Source organism: Ooceraea biroi, chromosome 4, assembly GCF_003672135.1.
Source record: "Ooceraea biroi isolate clonal line C1 chromosome 4, Obir_v5.4, whole genome shotgun sequence".
Lineage (NCBI taxonomy): Eukaryota > Metazoa > Arthropoda > Insecta > Hymenoptera > Formicidae > Ooceraea > Ooceraea biroi.
Genome location: NC_039509.1, coordinates 7,927,754 through 7,951,760, shown reverse-complemented (window position 1 = coordinate 7,951,760; position 24,007 = coordinate 7,927,754). Strand labels below are relative to the sequence as shown.

At 32.9% G+C, this 24,007-nt stretch overlaps 4 protein-coding genes across 7 annotated transcripts; 2 read left to right on the top strand and 2 right to left on the bottom strand.

The window, feature by feature from the left end:
• Positions 1-113: 113 nt before the first annotated feature.
• LOC105284610 (cytosolic carboxypeptidase-like protein 5) lies at positions 114-11,828 on the bottom strand. Of its 2 annotated transcripts, none has more exons than XM_011348268.3 (10): positions 11,338-11,828; positions 10,755-11,047; positions 9,849-10,187; positions 8,504-8,775; positions 8,250-8,397; positions 7,728-7,824; positions 7,335-7,644; positions 7,038-7,245; positions 6,707-6,868; positions 114-1,258 (listed from the first exon to the last, which is right to left on the bottom strand). In XM_011348268.3, the coding sequence occupies exons 1-10, from the start codon at positions 11,444-11,446 to the stop codon at positions 503-505; spliced, it is 2,694 nt and encodes an 897-aa protein (XP_011346570.1). In that variant the 5' UTR covers positions 11,447-11,828; the 3' UTR covers positions 114-502. The 2 variants fall into 2 exon arrangements, with proteins under 2 accessions (XP_011346570.1, XP_011346569.1); XM_011348267.3 differs by having other exon boundaries at positions 11,332-11,827.
• A 594-nt stretch (positions 11,829-12,422) lies between these two features.
• LOC113561866 lies at positions 12,423-14,863 on the top strand. Its single transcript, XM_026969351.1, has 2 exons — positions 12,423-14,474; positions 14,544-14,863. The coding sequence occupies exons 1-2, from the start codon at positions 14,246-14,248 to the stop codon at positions 14,606-14,608; spliced, it is 294 nt and encodes a 97-aa protein (XP_026825152.1). The 5' UTR covers positions 12,423-14,245; the 3' UTR covers positions 14,609-14,863.
• Positions 14,864-16,099: 1,236 nt separating this feature from the next.
• LOC105284612 (B-cell receptor-associated protein 31) lies at positions 16,100-20,919 on the top strand. 3 transcript variants are annotated; one of them, XM_026968764.1, is made up of 4 exons: positions 16,100-16,321; positions 16,382-16,511; positions 17,362-17,670; positions 19,709-20,919. In XM_026968764.1, the coding sequence occupies exons 3-4, from the start codon at positions 17,397-17,399 to the stop codon at positions 20,137-20,139; spliced, it is 705 nt and encodes a 234-aa protein (XP_026824565.1). In that variant the 5' UTR covers positions 16,100-16,321; positions 16,382-16,511; positions 17,362-17,396; the 3' UTR covers positions 20,140-20,919. The 3 variants fall into 3 exon arrangements, with proteins under 3 accessions (XP_026824565.1, XP_026824564.1, XP_011346571.1); XM_026968763.1 differs by having other exon boundaries at positions 16,382-16,599; XM_011348269.3 differs by lacking the exon at positions 16,382-16,511 and having other exon boundaries at positions 16,101-16,321.
• Positions 20,920-21,488: 569 nt separating this feature from the next.
• On the bottom strand, positions 21,489-23,102 carry LOC105284613 (MICOS complex subunit MIC25). Its single transcript, XM_011348272.3, has 3 exons — positions 22,883-23,102; positions 22,312-22,795; positions 21,489-21,784 (listed from the first exon to the last, which is right to left on the bottom strand). Exons 2-3 carry the CDS (start codon positions 22,715-22,717, stop codon positions 21,609-21,611), a joined length of 582 nt encoding a protein of 193 aa, XP_011346574.1. The 5' UTR covers positions 22,718-22,795; positions 22,883-23,102; the 3' UTR covers positions 21,489-21,608.
• Between the last annotated feature and the right edge of the window lie 905 nt (positions 23,103-24,007).

Here is a 24,007-nt window from a genome sequence, read left to right as displayed (position 1 = left end):
CATTGAGACCTAGTTCAGCGTACACATTTCTGACAAATATTCGAAAAAATATTATTCAAATATTATTCTTCCGCGAAGCCGGTGAAAATATTTTTCCCGAAACCGAACCTTTCTTTGAAAAACTTTTATTCAATATTTTAGATTTATTTTTTCACGCAGTATCCTTCTCGATTATTCAGTTGTTTTCAGTTCAATGAAATCCTACGTACGCACACGAAGGTTTTTTCTCTCTATTATATATTATATTAAATTACTTAGCGATATACATTGCACGATTGTGAACACTTCCTATTTAAAAACTATTATAGTCTTGACAGTTTGGTAACAGTTTTGTCTCGAAACGTGATCTCAGGAGTGTTAGTATTAACACAGAAAATGTACTCGGGCACATATATTCTATATATATTATAATACATAGGATTTTTCCGGAAAAACAATTTCAATGAAGATGAATCAAAATGAATCAGTGAATTATCATGAGTGATGGGCCCTTTTTACTGTCCTAGCTAAGTTTAGGATTTTGCTTCTTGCCCTTTTCAAGTATAAAACTCTCTTTAGTGGCGACTTCGTTTATTTCCCTCAGCTTGGAGGACTTGTTCAGTTTTATTTGTTCAGTCAATTGATCGTATTTTCTAGCACGCATTCCTCGAAGATTTTGTTTATCGCGAATGTGTGGCATTTTAGAGGACAAGGTTTTCGCAGTGATTTCTTCTACCGCGGCGCAAGACGATTCTCCAATATCGCAAAAAGACGTTTTGGACGTTGTTCTCGTGGATGAAACAATTTTCAATCTCTTTGCGCCGTGCCTCACTATCGCTGTCTCTTCAGAAGAGATGTTATATGTCTTAGTCAGATTGTTCTTCATTGTTAGTTTTTTGTTTGTGCACATTTGCGTGCTTAAGCGCGGCTCGAGATTGTTACTGATTACTGATTCTACGTTAAGCTTAATCGGCTGATACGGATCAATTGTCTTCAACAGCGACTTCACTCCCGCGTCAGATATGATCGTGCGCACTTCCGCATTATTGATACTATGATTCTTCAGCACTCGATGAGCCGGTGACGTTTGTCTGGATATTTTATTGCCCTTGATTCTCTTCACCGCCGTGTAAAGAGAAACGCTGTGACGTTGGATGCACTTCTTCATCAAATTTCCTTCGCTCCTTATAACGTTCTTTACTCCCGTCACCGCATCATTTAATTTCGTTTCTAATTCTTTCAGAATACAAGTGTTCGGTGCGACAATACCTTCACTGTCCTGTAAATGAAAGATTTATACATCGTATTTAGGATGTTCTTCACATATCATTAAAATATTCTTCAACCTATTTATATAATAAAATGAATTTGTGAGAGAGAGATTAACTTTATTCGACTATTAATCGTTTAATTAGATCAATGACTTACCCCTCTTGTGTTATGCAAACCAAAAACGAAGCATAATGTATTCGACACGTAGGCTTTTAAAAGAATAAAATTTTAATTTTATTACAAGCAAATTTACAAGCAAAATTATAAATTCTATTACAAGCAAAAACAGATTGTTCAACTAAATATTAAGTTGATCGGAGAGCAAATATTTTTAGCAAAATTTTTACTTTGTACAATATTAAGAATTAATACACAGTTTTGTGTATAAATTTTGCTTAAATAATCCGCACGAACTTTCCGGTAACGCAAGACTTTCTATTAAGAATTAATACAAAATTTTACGTTTAGTTTTTGCTAAAACAATTCACACGGATTTTTCGATCAGCCCAATACTTTACCCGTAATAATAAAAGTATCTATAACACAAACGATATTATATATATAAAATTATAATTGTTTCTAAAAAATTGTTCAAGAAATGAAAACATTTGTTACAACAATGCATGCTAGAACACTATGCAGAACCCTTGAAATGTGCGTGGCTTTATATGTAATTTAACATATATTCCTCTGATATTTATAAACTTTATGTATCTTGATTCTAGATGTCTGAACTTTATTTGTATGTGTGACACAATACCATATAAATCCAACTTTAACAAATAAGATATAAAAAATTACAACTATAATGACTAATAATTAGAATTGTTTATATATTTTTAATGTCAATATGTATAATACTCTACTTGCTATTCTTTACATGATGCATGTTTCGTGTAAAATCTCACATTTGTCAGGATTGATCGATTAGGATTTATAGGAATCAAAGAAAAATAAGATAAATAACTTATCTATAAAATTGTAATATTTATTAGAAAAATTGAATATGCGAGGATTATGCGCGCATGCATATACATAAGCACACAACATTATCATGAAATTTTTATACATAAATATACACATAATCGAATTGGACTATTGGTTTGTTCAATATTGTTGAAAAGATCGAAATTCATTGTTTAAATACTTATTCTGAGTTTGCTTACCTGATAATATATTATGGTTGTATATCATTTCGTTATTCGTTATTTATAATGTATTCTCAATATCAATAATAAAGTTATATATATTTATATATTTATTATAGTTTGCTATATAAATATATTAATATACATATATTAAGAACGGAATTATATCCAAAAGTACCAAATAACTGTGTAATCTACAAGATAAACTTTTACTTCTATATATGCATCGTTGAAATAAATAACACATTGAAATTTTGATTAATAAGCTGCTGTCTCCCACTTTCCAATAATTCCATCATCCAGTCGCACAACGCTTTAACGACTTATACTTTTTATGGTGTGTTTTTCGCTAGGGAAATAGATACATTAAATTACATATGTGTAATATTAATTTTATCCTTAATAATTCGCATAGATTCGCTTTACGTTTTCATTCTTTCTCATCACAACAAATTGAATGCGAATAATTATAAACGTACTTGAAAATGGATTTGGCCAAAAACATCTGTTACAAAAGATGTATCCATAAAATAGACGATATATCTGATTAACAACACTTATCATGCGTAATATAATGTATAAAAACATCTAGCTAGCAAATAGAGCAAACCGATTTAACAATAAGATAATTAAGGTAGATATCAGGCAAACAGGTTCGCAATTACAGTGTAATTGCAGAAACTGATGCCATGCTCTCTTCTTGATTGTATCAAATTTGTATTCAATATGCAGCAGCTTACAAGGAAAAAATTCGGCAACCCGAAAATTTAAAAAAACTGAAATTTTATAGAAGTTATAAATCTAATCGCATAATCATTTTCCGTTTTGTTTAAACACCGATTATAGTGGTGGAAACATCTCTCTCGAAAAAATTAGTTTTTAGATTCTATGTAAATATTGTCGAAATGAAAAAACATATAAAAAAATGTTTCAAACAAAAGTTACACGGTTTTTCGTATACCTATTGGAATTTGTTAAATTTAAATTTTTTTCCGAAAATTTCCGCCTCTTCCCTCCATATTTTAAGAATTTTTAATTTTTGTGAAATGCTGTGTCTTTTATATCTTTTTATATTGTATTTTATTTTGTTGTATTTTCGATATTAAAGATTAATTTTACTTTTTCAAAACAACTACAATCACTAATGCATACATTGTTATAAAGATATATTTATAAAAATATATTGTTATAAAGAACATGAGAAAATTTTCTTACATTATCACTATCAAACAATATAATATTGTTTAAAAGTAGAAGAATGGTGAGGAAAGTTTTTTGAGAAATCAATATATCTTGAAATATTTGTTCATAATCGCAAAGAATAAAACTACAAAATTTTGCATTTTTTATTGGGAATACAAGTTTCCAATATTTCTCATAGTTTTAGAGATATTTGCAAAAATGCAGACAACAGGATTTTGTGACAAAATATGTTTTTACTCGAAGAACCGTTTCTCTGCCAAAAGAAAAAATAATGTGGTTAAGTCTAAAGGTACGGCATTTGTATAAAGTTTCATATAACAGATAGTTACGCGTTTAGTTTCATGAGGATTACATTCCTACAAAATAACAGATTTTTTAAAATTTTTGGTTTGCTGAATTTCTCTCGTTAGTTTCAATGTACTGTCAATTTTGCTAATTCTACCAATAAAATATAAATATAAATGGTAATGTGATTAATATCGATCTGCCGCGACTTATGTTTGAAATTTTGACCATTTTGGCCAATTCATCAGTGAAAGTTTATTTAACGGATTTATACATTAAGGGGTAAAAATACATAAAAATTGATTATTTATACATAAATATTAATGCTGAATATCACAATAAAAGTGTTATACTTTTGTATTTTATTATTTTATTATTTTATTATTTTATTAACCGTACGTAAAATGTGAGATAATGCAATAATGTAGAATATTTGAGTTATAATATATCTTATTACCCGTTTTGCTTCAATTTCTTGTATTCTCATAAACCTAAAGTTAAAAAAATTGTTTAAAGATATTGTTTAAAAATATTAATGTGTGTGATATCTATTATACAATATTATACCAATATCACTTATATACGATGCGAATGTGTGCATGTGCGCGTGCGAGAACGATCATTTCTATACAATTTAAATTACATGTGTGCACATATACAGGTGTCCCAGACCTACTGTATAAGCCATTAATGGATTCTTGAATTCAATTGGAGACGAAAATCCTAATGCCAAAATGTCGAGGCTACTATAGTTTTTAAACGAGAAAGATTTAAAGTTCACTAATCGGCTTGTCAAAATTTCGCGCGATCGAGGAAATATTGTTTTGAGAATCGAAATTTATTGAATCTGATGGAAAATTTTTCTTTGGATCAAAGAGAAGACACAATTGTTTTATTAAATAAATTAATAAACAGTATTTCCAAATATGTTAATATTTTCATTTCTTATCGATTTTTTTCTTTATCGACTTCATGCAGAAAACCATACTTCATATCAAATGTATTGATTTTTAACATTTTGATATTATGATATTCATCTCCAAATGAACTCAGGAATCTATCATTAATGATCAGTTATACGGTAGGTCTGGGACACCCTGTGTATATATGTATATGTATATACACACACATATGTATACATATAAGAAATATAGGAGTAATGGAGATACTAACGCTGATAAAAAAAGGTATTATGTATTATTTTACGTAGTTATTTTGAAAAATATAGGATTTTTTACTTAATTCAACCCCTTCTATCACTTCACGAACATTGGTACATCTATTACCGGACACTATATATATATATATATATATATAGTATCAAAATGTTAAAAATCAATACATTTGATATGAAGTATGGTTTTCTGCATGAAGTTGATAAAGAAAAAAATCGATAAGAAATGAAAATATTAACATATTTGGAAATACTGTTTATTAATTTATTTAATAAAACAATTGTGTCTTCTCTTTGATCCAAAGAAAAATTTTCCATCAGATTCAATAAATTTCGATTCTCAAAACAATATTTCCTCGATCGCGCGAAATTTTGACAAGCCGATTAGTGAACTTTAAATCTTTCCCGTTTAAAAACTATAGTAGCCTCGACATTTTGGCATTAGGATTTTCGTCTCCAATTGAATTATATATATATATATATATAAGGATACAGCTTTAAATTTAAATTGAGACGTCTAAATATATAAAAAATAAACAGAATAAAAAACAATGTTTTAGACAAAAGGTTGTTTCAAAAGAAAGGTATGATGCTGTTGGTTTGACCTTCGAGTGGACTGGCAAAGTGAAATGAAAGTCTACCTCATATTTTTAAAAAAAGTAGGGTTCAATTAAAAAATAAAGTTGACTTTCATTTCACCTTGATACTTCATCCAAAGGTCAATATCACTACTGCATGTACCCTTTGAAATCAACTTTTGACTTTCTTTTCCTTTTGCTTTATTTTTTACATATTTAAACGTCTCAATTTAAATGCTACATCTTGTACATGTAAAGATTTATGTTATCTTGCTTCAAGTATTGGGTCAGTGAAAAAGTTAGGTTCGATTTTTGCGTCAAGTTTTACTTTATTGCATCAAAAACAAATTATTCATCAATCAAGTAATTACCATTGTTGTGTGTGTGTGTGTGTGTGTGCGTGTGCGTGCGTGTGTGTGTGTGTGTGTGTGTGATCATAGATTACTGATGATTGATAATTTGTTTCTACTGAATCAATAAGGTAAAATTTGACGCAATAATCAAACCAAATTTTCTAGCTAACACAATAATATAATTACTAGAAAACAGTCAATGCATATAATTTTGCAATAAATTTATAACGTGAACATACACGCGCGCGCGCACACATACGGGATATTATTTTGTTTAGAAATATATAAAATATTTATCAAGAAAAATTATTTAAATTTTAGATTACGTTTTCACGTAATACAATAAATATAATATAAATACCTAAATACCTGTAAACGTATTATTGTCATGAAATATATTTGATATATATTCGATTGAATATTATACATTATATAAAAAGGTAATTCATTTCAATATTAATTGCAGATTTTTACAAAATTCGAAATATTCGTACAGTTTCGCAATGATATAAACATGATATAAAATCTCTCTCCCACAGCCTCAATTATACACAAATAAATTTATGTTACGGATTAGGCACTACGGTATTGCAACAATAAAATGCTGAACGGCACGATAAGTTAGTCGCCAAGCAAATGTGATTATGACAATACACATTGCCTAATGTCAGCGTTTATGCAAACATCACTCTCACTATTTACATCAAGATTTACCTTAAGCGTCGACTTATTAGACGATGCGGAAAGATTATTCACGTATGTTAATTTCAAGTGAGATTTCACTCCTCTCAGAGAACGATATTGGCTATTTGGCAATCGGCTATTGGGATTGTTGCCAGTAAGATCGAGAATGGAAGGACCCAATGCTGCTCCAACCTATTATTATTAAGTTTAATTTATTTAATTATTAATTATTAAATTAATTGTTTATTATTTATTTATTTAATTATTTAATTAATTATTAAATTAATTTATTAATTATTAATTGTACAGACTTTTCAACCTGCACATTTGATTACGTGAAAAAAATACAAAATTAATTTACCGCTTCGAACATTGCTGGCGTGTATTTCGGGGGGACGAACATGTGACTCGTGGTCTTGTTCATCCCATCACGGACTCTAGCAGGTATCACGTTCACCAGACGGCCAGAGTTATAATTGCACTCCAGAGTATAGCTACGCACGAGACCAGTCATCTTATATACTGCCACACGTCCTGAACCTTCCCTTGACATACCGTCCCGTTTGTCTCTGCGAAATGTACTCGGTATTTCAATGACGATTTCAGATATATAAACGCGACTGTAACTTTTTCATATTAATGGCAAGGATATGCTCACATAATGTACATATTTCGTTCCGCGAAGTTGCACGACGCGAAATGAAAGTGAGGATTATTGATGGACATTAACTTCGGTAGCAGCATGCACATAATGGTGTCCTCCGGATCGGTAAAGTGATTTCCATACATGAAAACGCCCTTCTTCGAGGCATGACCATGAAGATCGATGTATAAATACAATCCGGAATTATCTGGGGACCTTGATGTTTCATTCATATTGGTAGTCACGTAAGTTAGTTTGCTGTTTGTCCTGTCTTTCGCAACGTAATCATTTTTAACACTCTCTTTCGGCACTTCTTCACTTTTACCTGCGCGCGAGAGCAAATTGGAGATTAAAAATGAAATAAAAAATTTTGTAAGGTCTCATTATCATATAATATTAATATCGTACCGACAATTGCATGATCTAAGTGCTCCAATGTTAATAAATGTTTCTTATTACTCTCGAGAGTGTATCTATTTTTTTCGTCCAATGTCATGAGTGTCACCTATCAAAAAATGACGACTGGTTAAAACAATAATGTCGCAATACTGTATTATTAACATTTACTCTTTGAAGCTGTCTGCAATTGCATAATATAAAGCAATATTACTAAGAGAAACCCTATAACAGGGATACGCAACTAGATTTTTTGGCGGGCCAAATATAAAATTTGTGGTTACACCGTGGGCGGCTAATTTTTTCTCTTTAATATTTTACATTAATAAATAAAATATTTATTCTATTATATATATTTTTTAAGAGAAATATATATTTTAAGAGAGAAAATTAATTTTAATTGTTATCCGCCGATAATAATTCAGTTTATTTTTCATTTTTTCTGTGGGTCAAGCTTAGACATTAAGCGGGCCGGATTGGAAAGCCTTGAGGGCCGCCAGTTGCGTCTCCCTGCCCTATAAGTTTTGATCATACTTGTTGTAACAGCCTTGTGTCATACACAGCATTCGCTATTGGAGCAGTTGTACTCTTAAAGCTTACATCGTTATCCACGATCTCGAGATTTATATTTGATAGGTGATCAGTTAATTCAGTTGGTAATTGATAAGAATGGTGATAATATCTAAAAAAAAGACTTGTAAAATTTTACTGCAGATTGAGTACAAAATAAATAGAAAATATCGTGAGATATACAAATTAATAATTTAATCAAAGACGCTAATGCTTACTTTATCAAATTTCTCGCAGCGTATATCGTAGGATGATCCACCTCTGAGGGATTGAGATAAACTCTATTCAGATTTATCCCTTTGGTGTCCATGCGATAATGACCGCTAGCAACACCGTCTGGATTAAGCATTGGTATTAATTTAAACACGTATAGGTGGCGTAAATTTATGGCAATTTGATCTTCACGGTTTAGTAAAAAATTGAGAAAACCGTTCAGGACAAAGCTAGATGGTGTTTCACCGGGATGTACTCTGGCGCTAATAAAAATTACCTAAATGTGTACATAATACTGTATGTATTAAATATATACCTAATTGTTATATAAATATACATGCATAATTATATATATATATATATATATATATATATATATATATATAGACACGTTTTTTGGAAAATAAGAGTGCACTTTTGATACATTTGTGGATGCTGTTTTATGCTACATCTTTTCATAACTAAGATCGCTGATACAATATTACGTCCTCACGATTTTTCATTTAATCCTTAACCGGGCGAAAAGCATTAATTAATCGTAATCGAGCAGTTCGGGCCTCAGAGGCCTCTATTATTTTTCAGAGAAATTTTGAAATTAAATGCAAAAATTTTAATAAACGGAAAAACAATTTATTCAGAATCAGAAGAATTAACTACATTTACACAGAACATTTAAAAATAACAAAAAGAAAATATCGTAGAAAAAAATGTTCTCTAGGCCTCTAAGACCACCCTTTGCCGGGTTAAGAGTTAAAATTATTAGTTAGGCTATTTAAATAAATATCTCGGCTTGTATTTATACTGATGTCAGATATGATTCAATTTTTTATCAAAGATGCCAAATTTTGGCGATGTTAAAAGAAATGGTACAAATGGTACTCATTCCTAGTATTTTAAAGAATAAATCAAAACTGCGGTCTTACAAAATCGCGAATAATCAGTTCCTAAAAATCTGTCACCAATTCCAATTGTCATAACGATTTGTTATATCGTATAATTATTCTATATTATGATAATTGTTATTTTATGTTTACTGTCAAGTTGATTTTGGTTTTATATAAATTTTATATAAATGGCCTTATAAATTTATAAATATCTTTATCTATTTTTTCGTTATTTTTCTTTATCGAATAAGTGTTTGCATTTTAAATAACAAATAATTAAAAATACATGATATATAAAAATTAAATGAAAAAAATAAAAAAGACAAAAATGTGAAAACAATTTTTCCAATTTTTATCCTTGGTTATATTACAATAGAATCATCTATAAATAACTGTGCTGCTCTTTCAACTTTAGAATTGTACCAAAACTACAATCGCTACGAAAGTGCATTACAAATTAATATACCTTCTTATCCCGAAATTTGTAAGGCCTCTCCTCACTTGTGTCAGGAAACATATTGGTCAGTCTATCTTCTCTCTCCATCAATATATTACGATAAGAGCTTATTGTTAATACATCCAATCTACGACCCTCTAAAGATTTTATTGCACATTCCCTGTGATAGTATATATCATCTGCACATATTACACTCCTCTTTTCCATTCTCATGCCGATTCTCCTCAAGTAATTTTGTAAATCTATATATGAAAATGGATAGGTAAAGGCAAAATAGGTAATGGCCTTTGAATTTTCTGGAGTGCAATACAGGAATGATAAAGTGAAGTCATTTCCTCTCTGGTCAAGCTGCAATTTAAATTATGTAATTAAGTACAGAAATTTATGACGTATATATCGGATTGAGACCGGAAAGTCCGTGAGGACTTTTTTTAGCAAAATTTAAGGGCAAAACTTTGTATTAAGAATTAAAGTTTTACATCTAAATTTTGCCAAGATATTCCGCATGGACTTTCCAGTTCACCCAAGATATCTCTATATTTATTTCCTTTGTTATGTTTGTAGTTATCATATTATCAAAAAAATATGGATTGGATATAATCATAATCCTACTACTGCAAGGATACACAATTAGATTTTTTGGCGGGCCAAATGTAAAATTTGTGACTATACGCGGGTTATATGCGGGTCGCAGCAGCTAAATTTTTTCTTTTTAATATTTTACATTGTATTAATAAATAAAATATTTATTCTATAATATATATTTTTTAAGAGAAAATTAATTTTAATTTTTAATTGTTATTCGGCGATAATAATTCAGTTTATTTTTTTTTCTGCGGGTCAAGCTTGGACGTCGTGGGCCACCAGTTGCGTATCCCTGCACTACTATTACAATTATGCATATTATAAAATTACAGTGTATGTAGGCTTCTCACGAATCCGTTCCCAGTGTAAATGTCCTGGCACAACTTTGAAAACTGGACACATTCCTTGACTAAACATTTTGACTTGCTTATTCAGATTGACTATGTTAAACTTGACCAAAACATTCGGCCGATGAGACGTGACTCCAAAGTAAAACCAAGTCCTATTATTGTTTTGATATTGTGTACCATGGCAATCGTGCTTTGTCCACAAGTTAAATTCATAATCCCATGCCTCCTTGGAATTTGGGTTATGAGATGATTTGTCCTCGATTTCATAAACATCTAAAAATAGAACAGAATGATATTGCATTGTTATGTAAGAAACATGTTCAGGAGTTTATACCTCATTGCAGTGATTGCATGGTCACACTTACAAAATAAGAGGGATCCAAAATAAGAGAAATCTTTATTCAATTGCGATTAGTATAAAAAATGATTTTTTCTAGTTTAATAATATACTTACAATAGCCACACAGCATACATAATAAACATATATAATTATCGAGCCAAATCAATAAACATTTATGTCAGTGTTATCGTTACAACGAATCGTGATCCTGAATTACCTTTACCAGGAATCTCTGGTATCTTCACTTCCTCCACCTTGGCTAAATTAGCCGAATCGAAGTTGTTGGAAAACACGAAGCCAGCACAACTGATATTTTCGGGCGTGCTCGCCATGATGCGCGACAAAAGTTACACCTGACACGGAAGCATCTAAGCTAGATAAGTTCATTTAAATAACCGTGTCAAACTGTACCATTTATGTGATAACACAAACAAGATTGTCCTGTCTCTCCCACCCCGGCCCGACTCAAGCTCGTTCGCGCTCGATTCACATTATTAGCGATGGCATTGCTCTTTACTGCTCTCCACATTACAAAGCGACTCGCTTTTGACAACTCCGACTCGGCGATTATATGATTTCTACACAACATTAGACATCGCGCGAATGCCGAATTGCAATTATATCACTTGACGTATGTATGTATATGCCTAGAGCCAGTATATACAAGTAGCGCGACTCTCTGTCGGCACCTTTGATGTATGCGTATCACGAAATAGAGTGCGCATGACCGAAGATAGCTACTATACTAGTATCGCCAACTGGAACTTTTCTCTCACTCAGGCTGAAGTCACATGGCATGTATTTTCTGCGTAACGCGTAACCAATCACATTGTTTCATTTGGATATCAGCTTCTGCAGGCAAAGATTTGATTGGTTACGCGGTTACGCGTTACGCAGAAAATACGTGCCATGTGACTTCAGCCTCAGGGCACAGTATAAGGATATACAGTAGGGACAAGCACCCGTTTTCGAGTCAGCCGCGCAGATTTGCTTGCGCATCCCAAGCGGCCATGTTCTTGGGCGGCTTCCAATCCCGTTCAAAGTAAAGAACGCACATTATCTCCGTAACTGTGATCACATATAGATAGAGAAACATAACCAAACATAAAAATTCGTATATTGTATTGTATTGTTTGTTTTGTGCTTTTGTTAAAAACAATGTCTAAGAGAATACATCGAGTGTGTGCGGTGCAAAATTGTTTTCACAATGATTAATGATGATAATATATCATTTTTTCGCTTTCCAAAGAGAAAGAAAGGTATGCATTACTTATGTATTTATAAAATATGTAATTTGTTTTAAGAAAACACATTAAAAATATTTGCTGATAGCGGTGATTTCTAATATTATTGATACGCTACTTGCCGCCCGAAGACATGGCGGATCGGCTGAAAAAGATCAAAGGTGCCGACGCTCTTTGTCCCTACTGTATATCATTATACTGTGCTCAGGGTGCCTCCCCACGGAGCGTAACTTGCGTAAAGCGTGACCTAAAGTTACTAGAAAACTTCCGCCTAGTTATTTTACGCCGTTACGTCGTTTTGTCATTACGTCGATTTAAATTTCTGGCGGAAGATACGCTGATATGTGGCTGTATTCGTTTACGCAGTAGTTAGTGCATCTACTGCGTATCTCATCTGCTGATCACGTGACATAATTTGCCGAACGCACTCTTACGTGAACGGCTGCGCGTGTGCGGATTGGTGCGGAGTGTTTTGGAGCGCTTCAAATGGGACTTTCGGTTGCGTTTCGGTAAAGCGGCTCGGTACATATCGTTAAGTAAATTTTAGCAATTTTGCGGCAGTAATTTTTAAGATATTTACCCTTTTGTTTAAAGGTTAGTTATTACTTGTTTTTAAAATATCTGAAGCACATTTCATTTAAAAATTTAATTTTTAGAATAATAATGGACGTGATATTGAATAATGTTATTCATATCATACGGTAATGGAACTGATCGACAGTGATAGTAGCTCATAGATTCTGATTTATGGTCAGATAGTAAATAATTTAATTATAATTTTAAAACGCTTCCATATTGAACTTGGGCTGCGTTCCGATTTTCCAAATAATTTTTGATTTAGTTGGAACATTTCGAAGTAAAATAAATTCGTGATTTAGGTTTATTGGATCAGTATTAGAACATAATTTATTCAAAGTCTGTTGTAAAGGAAGTGGTAAATGAAATGTTCTACCTTTAACTTTTTGTATATTATATATCAGTATATTTAATTTAATTTTAATTATAATTTAATTATAATTTTGTAGGATCAATTTGCAGAACTTATTCTTCACCTTTCTCGTTCTTTATTTTTATAAAATAACTCATTTTCAAGGCAGATCCCATTCATATAGAACCAAGGCTGCGTTCCGTTATTTACTGCTAAAGACTCTCATAATCCCACAACATTTCGTAAACGGTCTGTTCATAAACAAATAATAAACATCTCTATAACATGGAGAACTCTTAATACAGCATCAATAACGCAATAGTGAAACACATCTCAAATATTATGTTAGAATAATTCAATTTTATATTATTCAATTAATAATTTTCAATTCTAAATCATTTAAGAAATACTGTAAACAATTTCCAAACATCTTGAAAAAATCATAATTAATGTTGGTTAATTAATGTTGTTTAATTAATATACGAAATGTTGTGAGATTATGAGGGTCTCTATTCACTGCCAGTACTGAAAATCGGAACGCAGCCCAAGTTCAATATGGAAGCATTTTAAGGCCGGTATTCATAGTCGGATCTTATATACCAGCCTAAATGGAAGCAGTTTTACGTTCGTTTATGCAACACTGCAAGCAGAGCATCCAGAGCAGTACCTCTGAAGTAGCTGCGCGGATGGGATATATCTCTGCATAAAGGAATGACAAACGCGCTGCAGTCGCTTTCGCAGGCAGAGTAAACGAACAACATCTGCGGCAGCCACTGCGTAAACGAACGCACCCACATGTTGGAATTGTACTGCTACAGTCTTATGAATAGCCAATGAAATTGCGAGGTTATTTGACGTCACAACTCGGCGTGACTCGAAGCAGCATTCAAACTACATAATCATAAACATTTAGGTGACTATCTTGTTGTTTAGAATATTATTAGAATATTGTGAAAAAAATGAATCACTCCTACGATCAAATAGACTGCGAAGATACGCAAGATATGTGTTCACAAGATATTAATTTACAAGATTCGATCCCTATCGAAGTAAATATCGAAGCTGATGCTATTTTCATCGACATCGTGAAAAATTATCCTGATTTATGCAAAAATTTAAAAGATTTTAAAGATAAAAATGTACGTGAGCGGGCATGGGTGGACATAGCATCCATTCTAAATTGCTCAGGTATGTGGAATTATACAGGTTTGCAAGTAACATGTATGTACAGAAATACATACGTAAAATTATTTACAGTGGAAGATTATAAGAGGCGATGGTTACGCTTGAGGGAAAGATTTTCAAAAGAGCAGAGATTATGAGACGCAGAAACAAGGAGCAGTAGTGGAAATACAATAGGAAGAAAAGAATTTTCTTTATACCAAAACATGATGTTTCTTTCAGAACATGTTCAGTCAAGAAAGTAAGTAATATAGCTGAAAAATATAACAAGCATTCTTGAAAGTATATAAATTATTTACATCTCAATGTTTTAGAACTTATATATAAATTTATACTCACCCAAAGATAATATAGTGATACATTTATTTTAGTATAAATAAATAAATATAAATTTATTTTACAATAATTATTCCAATCGTTCACTAGCAATTCACTCATATAACCTATACCGCAGCAAAACAAAATCACGTTATTCAAGCTTGCCGTGGTTATTGTGGCGACACTGCATTATGGAACGTTGTGTTTTGCAAACTCTACGTTATGTCTTAAGCCCGTATCAGACTACGTATTAGAGATTGGAGATTGCGAATTGGAGATTGAAATTTGACCAATCAGAACAAAGCAATCTGGGTCTGCTTTGTTTTGATTCGTCAAATTCCAATCTCCAATCTCCAGTACGTAGTCTGATACGGGCTTTATGATTACTGTTGTGGAAAGTGTGTGTGGCCAGCTTCAATCACATAGGACGCGACAAAGCTTACCGCGGCGCGGCGGAAGTTGACACAATAGCCAATCGAATGTTTGCGAATTGAATTTTGTTTTCCATTATTTTCAGAAAAGCAAACATTCAATTGGCTATCGAGCTAACTTCCACTGCGCGACAAGCTTTGCCGCGTCCTGTGTTACTGACTTGTGAGCCCTAAGGACGAAAAAAAATTAAATTTCGACCAATAGAAAGCCATGCATGCGTTCACCAGTTTACACATTCATTGGTCGAAATTTAATTCCCTATTTTGTTTTCCTTGGCCGGTATTCATAGTCGAATCTTATATTTAAGACCGTCTTAAGTGTATCTTCAGATACTTCATAGCCAATGAAATGATCCATACAGCATCTTCAGATAAATTTAAGACGGTCTTAAATATAAGATTCGACTATGAATACCGGCCCTTGTGTTCTATTCCCTCTTTCTTATTTCTTTGATTGTGTCTCATTGTTTAGGCTCTTACTCGAGATTTTCCACTCAATCGAAGTAATAAACTCATATGATCATATCCGATAAGAGAGCGACATGAGCACTCAGCTAGGGTTTTATTTCGTGGAATAGGCGGGTAAATAAAATTTAAACTTTAAGCTGTAAGAAATTGACCAATCACAGTCGGATGTGAAAAAAACCTTAAAGCTTAAGTTTTATACCTTAAATTCTCATTGTAGAATCCGCTTTATACTTTAGCAGCTTAACATCTTTCTCAGCATGAAAGAGACAAGAGGAGCATGATTGCTCTTGTCTCCAATTCGCGCGCAGTGAGCTCGTGTGGTACATACATACGTGTATGAACATGTATTCACACATTTACCATAGCTTCGCGCATTCACCGCATGAGGTCCCCAATGTCAATTCGGAAATCGCTTGTCACTCCTATCGGTCCTCAAACGTGGTATTTCGTGAATATATTCGGAGTTATATATTTCTTCAGGAGCTCAGCGATGACGCCATCGTATACGATTTATTTATAAAATCGCCGGCTATCGTACGGAGTCGCAAGGAATCGTACTTTGACCTTATTCGTATAGCTGTACATTACGGGAATCGCCGTGATCCGTCTGCGTATTCGAGTTTCACCTCGCAACAGGTACGCATAACTATTAATAACTTTCGGCGACAAAGTTTACCGCCAGCTATTCGTCAGCAGGATTCGATTCCGCGTACGCTGTAGTGGAACAATTATTACATGGCTATCGAAGATACATTTGTTTGACGTTACGCCATCCAATCGTTGCCAGCAATTATCAAAGATATTTAAGATTGTCCGTCGAGCCTGGGTATGACGTGGTTCAAACTTACAGCCAACAGTCGCGTTTTAACGTGCAAGATTTGTAAGATTTTTCGTCGAATGCTGTGAATTTCTACGTAAGACTCTTACAAAATGACGTCGTATCTCGATTGATTTATTCGAAATCCATGTCATTCCTGCATTTCCAATCGCACTTTGTATGAAGATGCACAAAAAGACAATTGTGGTGCAGTGACATGAGTCAACGTTTTTCTATTTTTCTCCTGATATAATTGCCAAGTCCTGTTATGTGGATGTGGCAGATTGATACTTGTTGTTTGCATTGCAATTATTAAGGGGAAGCTGGAGTCGTTTTCTGCATTACCACGAATTAAAATGACACTAATCTTTTTTTTGATTGTACAGAAGAAGAAATCCTTTTCCACAATTAAAGTACACACAGTAATGCAACCTGTAGTACTGGACTTTATGTGAAAAATGGAAAAAAATTCGAAAATTACAGTTCTTATTATGTGATTTAATTAATATGAAAGTGTTGGACTTTGTATGTGCAAAATTGTACTGCAGATTGAAGACAGACTAGAAAAATATGAGAAGGGTTTTAGAAGGAGTTTCAAAGCGTAGTATAAAAGATTACTGCAATTTACAATTTTGTGCATATCCAAGTCATGTCGAAGAATAAAACGAACACAAGATCAGGTTCTTGATATCATACAAAAGGATTTTTTATTCTGCACGACCATGAAAAGATTTATTTAAAAAACTCATTTATTCCGTCGGTAATGCAGACGACTCCAGCTTGCCTTTACAAAGATGCAATTTTAGAAATTGGAAAATATAATAATTCAACATTAACATTGTATTTTAATTATTTTCAGATACTTGAGCACGAGAGCAACCAAAATCCATAAACATGAGTTTACAGTGGACACTCATCGCTAGTTTTCTGTATGTTGAAGTTGCGTTAGTTCTCCTCCTGGTATTACCAGTGGCTTCGCCGACCAGATGGCAGAAACTCTTCAGATCTCGCTTCTTACAAAGTATAAGTAATCAAGCTTCCATCTATTTTGTGGTTCTACTTGGTGTTTTGGTTCTCTTTTTGTTGGATGCCATACGAGAGATGCGAAAATATTCTGGCCCTGCGGATCATTCTGAACATCATCATCAGTTAAATCTAGAACTGCAAGGTAAATTGCTCAAAATGTATTATCTTACGATTTTTCCCATTGTTGTGTGCACCAGACAGACTGCTTGTGTGTTGAAACATCATGTTGAAACACCTACTGCTCTATTTACATATGACAATTGATCAAATTTTATATATATGGGGCATTCTTTGCCAAGCAGGCCACCCATCATTCCAAAATAGTACTCGACGTAGAAAAACCACTTTGCACACTAATGATGTTGCAGGCATAAGCCATCGAAAGCCATGTGAACTTTAGAAAAATGCAAGATGGTGGGTCCAAAGTAGTGGATATAAGGCAGAAAAATGTGGAAATAAAAGCAAATACAGTGCCAGTACTCGTAGAATTTACTTTAAAGTTAGTTGTCAAGGATGTTGCGGTCTTGATTACAAATCTGTTGTCAAATTTTAAAAATTTAACATGACGGATTCAACATGGCGGACATAAAAGTGAAAAAAGAAATCGAAAAGCTCTCTGCATTCTACAGGGTTGAAACTGTCTATACAACATGTGTAAAGCCTGCATTACTTTTCCTTCTTTTTGTTTTTTTTCCATTTTTATTTCTTAATTTTTTAAATTTTTATTCTTATTTTTAAATGATTATAGTAAAGTAACTAAAAATGTTCTACGCATTTTGTAACAAGTTTAATAACTTCTTCTTCAGCGTATATTTTCATCAGCAAGTCTCCGTTTGAAAGGACTATAAAAGTGTGTCTGCTTGAAATTTTGCATGTACGAACCGTTTTTTAAGATGCAATTCAGCTTTTCTGTGCATTTGTTCACTGTAAAATAATATTTCAATATTTACGAAATGCTGTTTAGTTCAGTTAAAAAAGAGTGGTTACATTTGTTAAAGGTCTTGTAGGTGAAGCCTCTAAACTGGCTCTATTAGTAACTTCTCGCTTGAAAATAGCACCTATACCGTCGTAAGCATTTTTGCCATGTGCATGAAAATGCCACTCTGCTAGTAATTGAAAGTCATCTTTGTGCTTTAACAAGTTTGCGATTTGAAATCGGTTTTAAAAATGTTGCTTAGCTCCATCAGGAAAATAAATTTTGTTCGCATGAATGTTCTTTTTTATTTCATTTCTTAACAAGTTCACATGGCTTTCGATAGCTTATGCCTGCAAGATCATTTATGCAAGCAAAGTGGTTTTTCTACGTCGAGTACTATTTTGAAATGATGGGTGGCCTGCTTGGCAAAGAATGTCCCATATACATATGTATGTTATGTAAAAGAAAAATAAAGTAATAGTAATATCTCCATATAAATCTAAAAGAAGCAAATACAATTATTTTTTAACATTCATAAACATTGTGCAAGAGTTGAATGTAGTGCTCGTAGTAATTGCAAGTTACAGTCACGCTTTTCAATTTTGGTGCACAATCTGTAATACGAGTGTTATTATCGTAAGGCAAGGGTTTAAAAATATACAACTGAAATAAGAATCTAGAATAACAATGTGTAAGTTGACAGTTAAAACTATATTTGGCACATTCTAAAAACAAGCATTATGACAAAAATATACATATTTCAAATCTTTCTCCATAATTAGTAATCAAGAAAGCACTTTATGAATTTATATACACAATTTGTATCAGAAATAATACTTTTAATAAAAATTCATGAATCTTTTCATAGCTTCAAGCAAGAGTTGAAAGTGCAATATAAACCTATTAAAGCTTTCTGGGCTAACTATGAAGGATCAATGCAGAATTAAAAAATTAATTTTTTAATTGCTTTAAAATTTAGTGATTGCAATTTTATGTCATATTTACACACTATTAATCGCATTCTTAGATTCTATTCATCATATGTCACTAAAAGTCGCAATCTTTTATCGGAATTTTGAAAAAAATATTTTTTACAAACATATGTTTTCCCTATGTATTAATCTTACTTATAAGGTTATTTAATTTAGTCATATTTGCTATTAATAGATGATATGGAAGATGTATGCATAAAGACTATTATTATATTATATTATTAGTTGCATTGTCAAATATCTACTAAGTTATATTATCCATATATTTCTAGAAAATATGCGACTGTTTCGCGCGCAGAGGAACTTCTATATTTCTGGATTTGCGCTGTTTCTGAGTCTCGTGATACGTCGCCTCGTTCTTTTAATATCTACTCAAGCTACTTTACTTGCGCAAAACGAGGCAGCTATGCGACAGGCACAGTCTGCAACGACTACGGCGAGGAGTTTGCTGTCTCAGAGAACGGTTGGCGAGAGTGCGCAGAATGACTCGAATGAAGCACACGACAAAGCTGTCTCAGAATTGAAGAATCAAATCAAAGAATTGCAAGCTAAGAACAGTGAATTGGAAACCACTTTGGTCAAGGAGAAAAAGGATAAAGAAGCCATCAAATCGCAGGCAGAGTCCCTCGCGAAGGAATACGATCGTTTGACGAGCGAGCACGTAAAACTTACCCAATCGAGCGGTGATAAGAAAAGCGATTAAGCATGAAGATTTTCCTTGGGTTCCTTTCCTTCTTTTCTATTCTAACCGTTTTAAATTTATCATCGGGTTTTATTATACGAGTTTGGAATTGTATAATTTTAATGACTCGATGATTTACGGGTTATCCAAATAATATTAATATATTTAAGTTGTTCAAGTTGTATATAAGTATTCTATAACTCTCTTGTTGTAATATGGTTCACAATACACTATACATCTTTTTCCAATTTTTTGTGCATTTCTTAGGCCCTCACCTGCAGTTTTGATTCAAGATACTATTACATTTAATTATAAAATTGGCAACTATGAAACTTTCTTAGGAAATATAAAATTGTTTGTATTATAACTGTTTCTTAATTTGGGAAACTAAATAATACAAAACTGGCAAATATGTCATTATGAATAGTAATCGTTTTATGCTGTACGAAAAGTACTTGAATTTGTTATTGATTGCTATGTATTACATGTTTCACGTGTTAATAATGTTTATAGTATATTTGCGCACAATTTTACTTAGACAATATAACTCGAATGCAAACCTCCAATTTTACATTTGCAACATTCCCTCATTTTATATTTACCGGTAACTACGAAACTGTATTATAATTTGGTATTTTATATAAATTATGTTCATAGAAATAAGATATTTTTCTTATATTTTAATGTCGTTCTGTCGTAGGTCTTTATTTAGCTCCTGTATCTCAGATTATTCTGTATATTAATATAGATTAAAAGATTCCTTTTTGTGCTAAGAGAAATAAAGAAGTTATTTAACTGCTTTTCATAATGTGCACATTTTCTCCTATGTAATTATTAATTAATAGCACATTCCTGCATGTAAGATTCTTTTGAAACAAATATCCTAATACCAAAATTTCAACGTTATAATAATTCTAAAGGAAAATATTTCAATAATTAGCTAATTAGATCATCATAGTGATTGCGCCTTGAGACAGCACATTGCACAATAGCAAAAATATCCATAGCTTGTACTTTTCTCCGATACAAATGTAACTTTAGTAATAAAGACTTTCCTTCCACTCGACCAGTCTGGCAAAATTTATTTGTTCTTACGTACACAACGTTTCGACCAAGTTTCTGGTCCTTATCAAGTGTATTAAACAGTGACATTAACAAGTCATTTTCTGTGGAAGGAAAGTCTTTATTACTAAGTTATCCTGGTGATATAAACTTAGTACTTCAAATGTAACTTTAGTATATCGTTCTTGAAATTGCTCAACTGTTTTATTTATGCATGAGTAACTAATCACACATACTTCAAACTTGAAAATTCTAAATAAGACCTGCCATAGAAAAGTGTTTTTTAAATAATAAAATATTTGATATAATTTTCTTTTTCAAATCATATTTACTATTAACAGATGATGTGGGAGATCTAGAGAAACATCTTGTGTACAGATAAAATTCTATATATTCTATACATTGTAAGAAACACGGAACTAAATACACTACGCACGCGCTTTGATCACGTGCGTGTAATGCATATTCCAAACACAATTTGAAAACTCTTCTACTAAATTGGAACATCTAAGAGTTTCTTTTGGATGATCTTGGAAACATTGTAAGATTTTATTACTATTCTGTAAACATGGTTGTGCTGTATCTTGAGCAGCAATTTCGTGTCCTGCAATAAAATATGTTTCAAAATATACAAACGTACACGCAAAGTTTTAGACAAACAATAATAATCTCATGTGTCAGATCGCTAATGTGTTATGTGTAAACTTTCTATTCAATTTTATAATTATTTTTAACATTACTATAAAAATTATTACATCGCCAGTAAGTCATTAAAATTGCTAATATTTTAGTGGATCAAAATTGGCAAATGTCGATGTTCAGACATGAAACTTTTCTAACTGAAGCAACTGTGCGCTAATGGAATTTGTTAGACTTAAAACACAATCATTATTCTAAGTAGAATCAAATATGAAATATGAATAAATTAAATTCACTGTGAAAAATGTCACCCCAGCCAAGGTTTGAACCTGGAGCCTCCCTTGTAATGAGGGATCAATTATGTCACATCATGTTTCTCAAATATAATATTAAAGTTTGCTTGATAGACGTAGTATGACCAAAAAGAGAATGTCAGAAAAAGTATTATTACATTATCAAATTGTAAAAGTATTAAATAATAGTTCAGCTTACCGACTTGAGCGACAGATGTTTCATTAACAGCTTTCTTATATTCTTCCTCTAAAGTACGTTCAATTCTTTGATAACCTTCCTTCAGATTTTGCAGGCGTCTCTGCCAGTATTGTTCCTGTTGTTTTAGCTCTTCTTCCTTCCGTTGTTGAATTTGAAGAGCTGACATTGTCAATTCGGGGTAATAATGCATTGGATGTACAGCAGCTGCATCAGCCTGAGGTGGGATTATGGGAGTACTAGAAACGGCTGAATGCTGAATCGCTGTATCATATTTCGCACTTGAAGATTTATCGATCATTGCTTCCCCTTGAGCGAGACGTTGCACAATTGCATTAGACACTTTGATGACTCCGAGATCCTCTTCATTCGAAATGGTCAATTTACGGGCACTCTGGCCAGAGCCCATCTTTGGGATTCCAGTTAGCAATACACAGACAATTTATATAACAACTTTATAATTGTTTTTAAACTCACGGCGGTTAATCTGTATAAATGGTAATCTTTGTAATTTGTGATCTCTTCATAATCATTTGTATTATGACATAACGTAGTTGTCTACAACACCGCTTACCTCTTGAGCCAGTCCGTTGACAGTTGTTTCCTCGGTTCATCGAAATGAACTTACATAAATATTCCGGATCATGGCTTCCATTATATCTCACTACGTAACATCATACATTGGTTGTCATCACGTTTAGCACTCGTGAAGTCGATCACACATGTAGATGAGAGAAAAAGAAAGAGTGTGTGTGTGTGTGAGAGAGAGAGAGAGAGAGAGAAAAAGAATTATACATATAATAGAAGTTGGATGTGTTTACAACACAATGGTCTAGTTTCCATCGAAGTGTTAATTCATACCATAGTATGGCTGCGTTCGGAAACATCACCCGAGTGCCCCAGTGTATCATTTTATCCTTGTTGTTCATTCGCTGAACAACAAGGATAAAATGATACACTGGGGCACTCGGGTGATGTTTCCGAACACAGCCTATAACTAGTATCAAGAGACACGGTAGTGTCATATAGAGGCTCTAGAAGACAGTCTGGCCATGAGCACAAAATGGCGTCTATAAGTGGTATTTGTGGCGGATGTGACGTAGTTGGCCAGCACCTATTGTCTATTACGAACGCGCGAGGAATGAAACACTGTACGAAATATAAATATCTGTTTATTACTGATTACACTGATGTCACGACTTTTCGCGTGTATCAAGCTCGGTAAATCGAACAGAAGGACAATCATTCGCTTGCGTATGTGTTACCGGAATCGAGAACAATGGCGAAGGAACTGAAGTAATTAAGGCAAAAAGATAATGATTGCGCATGACTAAAAGAAAGTTTGCCGCGCGTAAATCTAGTGCTTATTGGCTCGCGCGTCGAGGGGAAAACAAAATGGTGTGTATGTGTCGCTACATTAAGCCGATCACAAACAAAATTCCATAAGACGTAACGTAAGGATTCGACCAATCGAGCAACGCGATTGGTCGAATCCTTACGTTACGTCTTATGGAATTTTGTCTGTGATCGGCTTTAAGGCCGTGGCACACGAAAAAACTTAAGCAGTAAGACTTAAAACTTAAGAGATGCGACCAATCACTTCGAGAACGTAAGCAGCCATTTTGAAACTTAAAACTTGTGATTGGTCGCATCTCTTAAGTTTTAAGTCTTACTGCTTAAGTTTTTTCGTGTGCCACGG

What these genes read in the sequence shown, in the direction of transcription:
- LOC105284610 (XM_011348267.3), bottom strand. Translation starts at nt 11,446, where the DNA reads ATGGCGAGCACGCCCGAAAATATCAGTTGTGCTGGCTTCGTGTTTTCC. An exon ending in ACCAGAGATTCCTGGTAAAG is followed by an intron (nt 11,048 to 11,331) that starts GTAATTCAGGAT and finishes TTCTATTTTTAG; the next exon opens with ATGTTTATGAAATCGAGGAC. An exon ending in GCTGCGAGAAATTTGATAAA is followed by an intron (nt 8,398 to 8,503) that starts GTAAGCATTAGC and finishes TCTTTTTTTTAG; the next exon opens with ATATTATCACCATTCTTATC.
- LOC113561866 (XM_026969351.1), top strand. Translation starts at nt 14,246, where the DNA reads ATGAATCACTCCTACGATCAAATAGACTGCGAAGATACGCAAGATATG. An exon ending in ATCCATTCTAAATTGCTCAG is followed by an intron (nt 14,475 to 14,543) that starts GTATGTGGAATT and finishes AATTATTTACAG; the next exon opens with TGGAAGATTATAAGAGGCGA.
- LOC105284612 (XM_026968764.1), top strand. Translation starts at nt 17,397, where the DNA reads ATGAGTTTACAGTGGACACTCATCGCTAGTTTTCTGTATGTTGAAGTT. An exon ending in GTTAAATCTAGAACTGCAAG is followed by an intron (nt 17,671 to 19,708) that starts GTAAATTGCTCA and finishes ATATATTTCTAG; the next exon opens with AAAATATGCGACTGTTTCGC.
- LOC105284613 (XM_011348272.3), bottom strand. Translation starts at nt 22,717, where the DNA reads ATGGGCTCTGGCCAGAGTGCCCGTAAATTGACCATTTCGAATGAAGAG. An exon ending in AACATCTGTCGCTCAAGTCG is followed by an intron (nt 21,785 to 22,311) that starts GTAAGCTGAACT and finishes ATTTTATTGCAG; the next exon opens with GACACGAAATTGCTGCTCAA.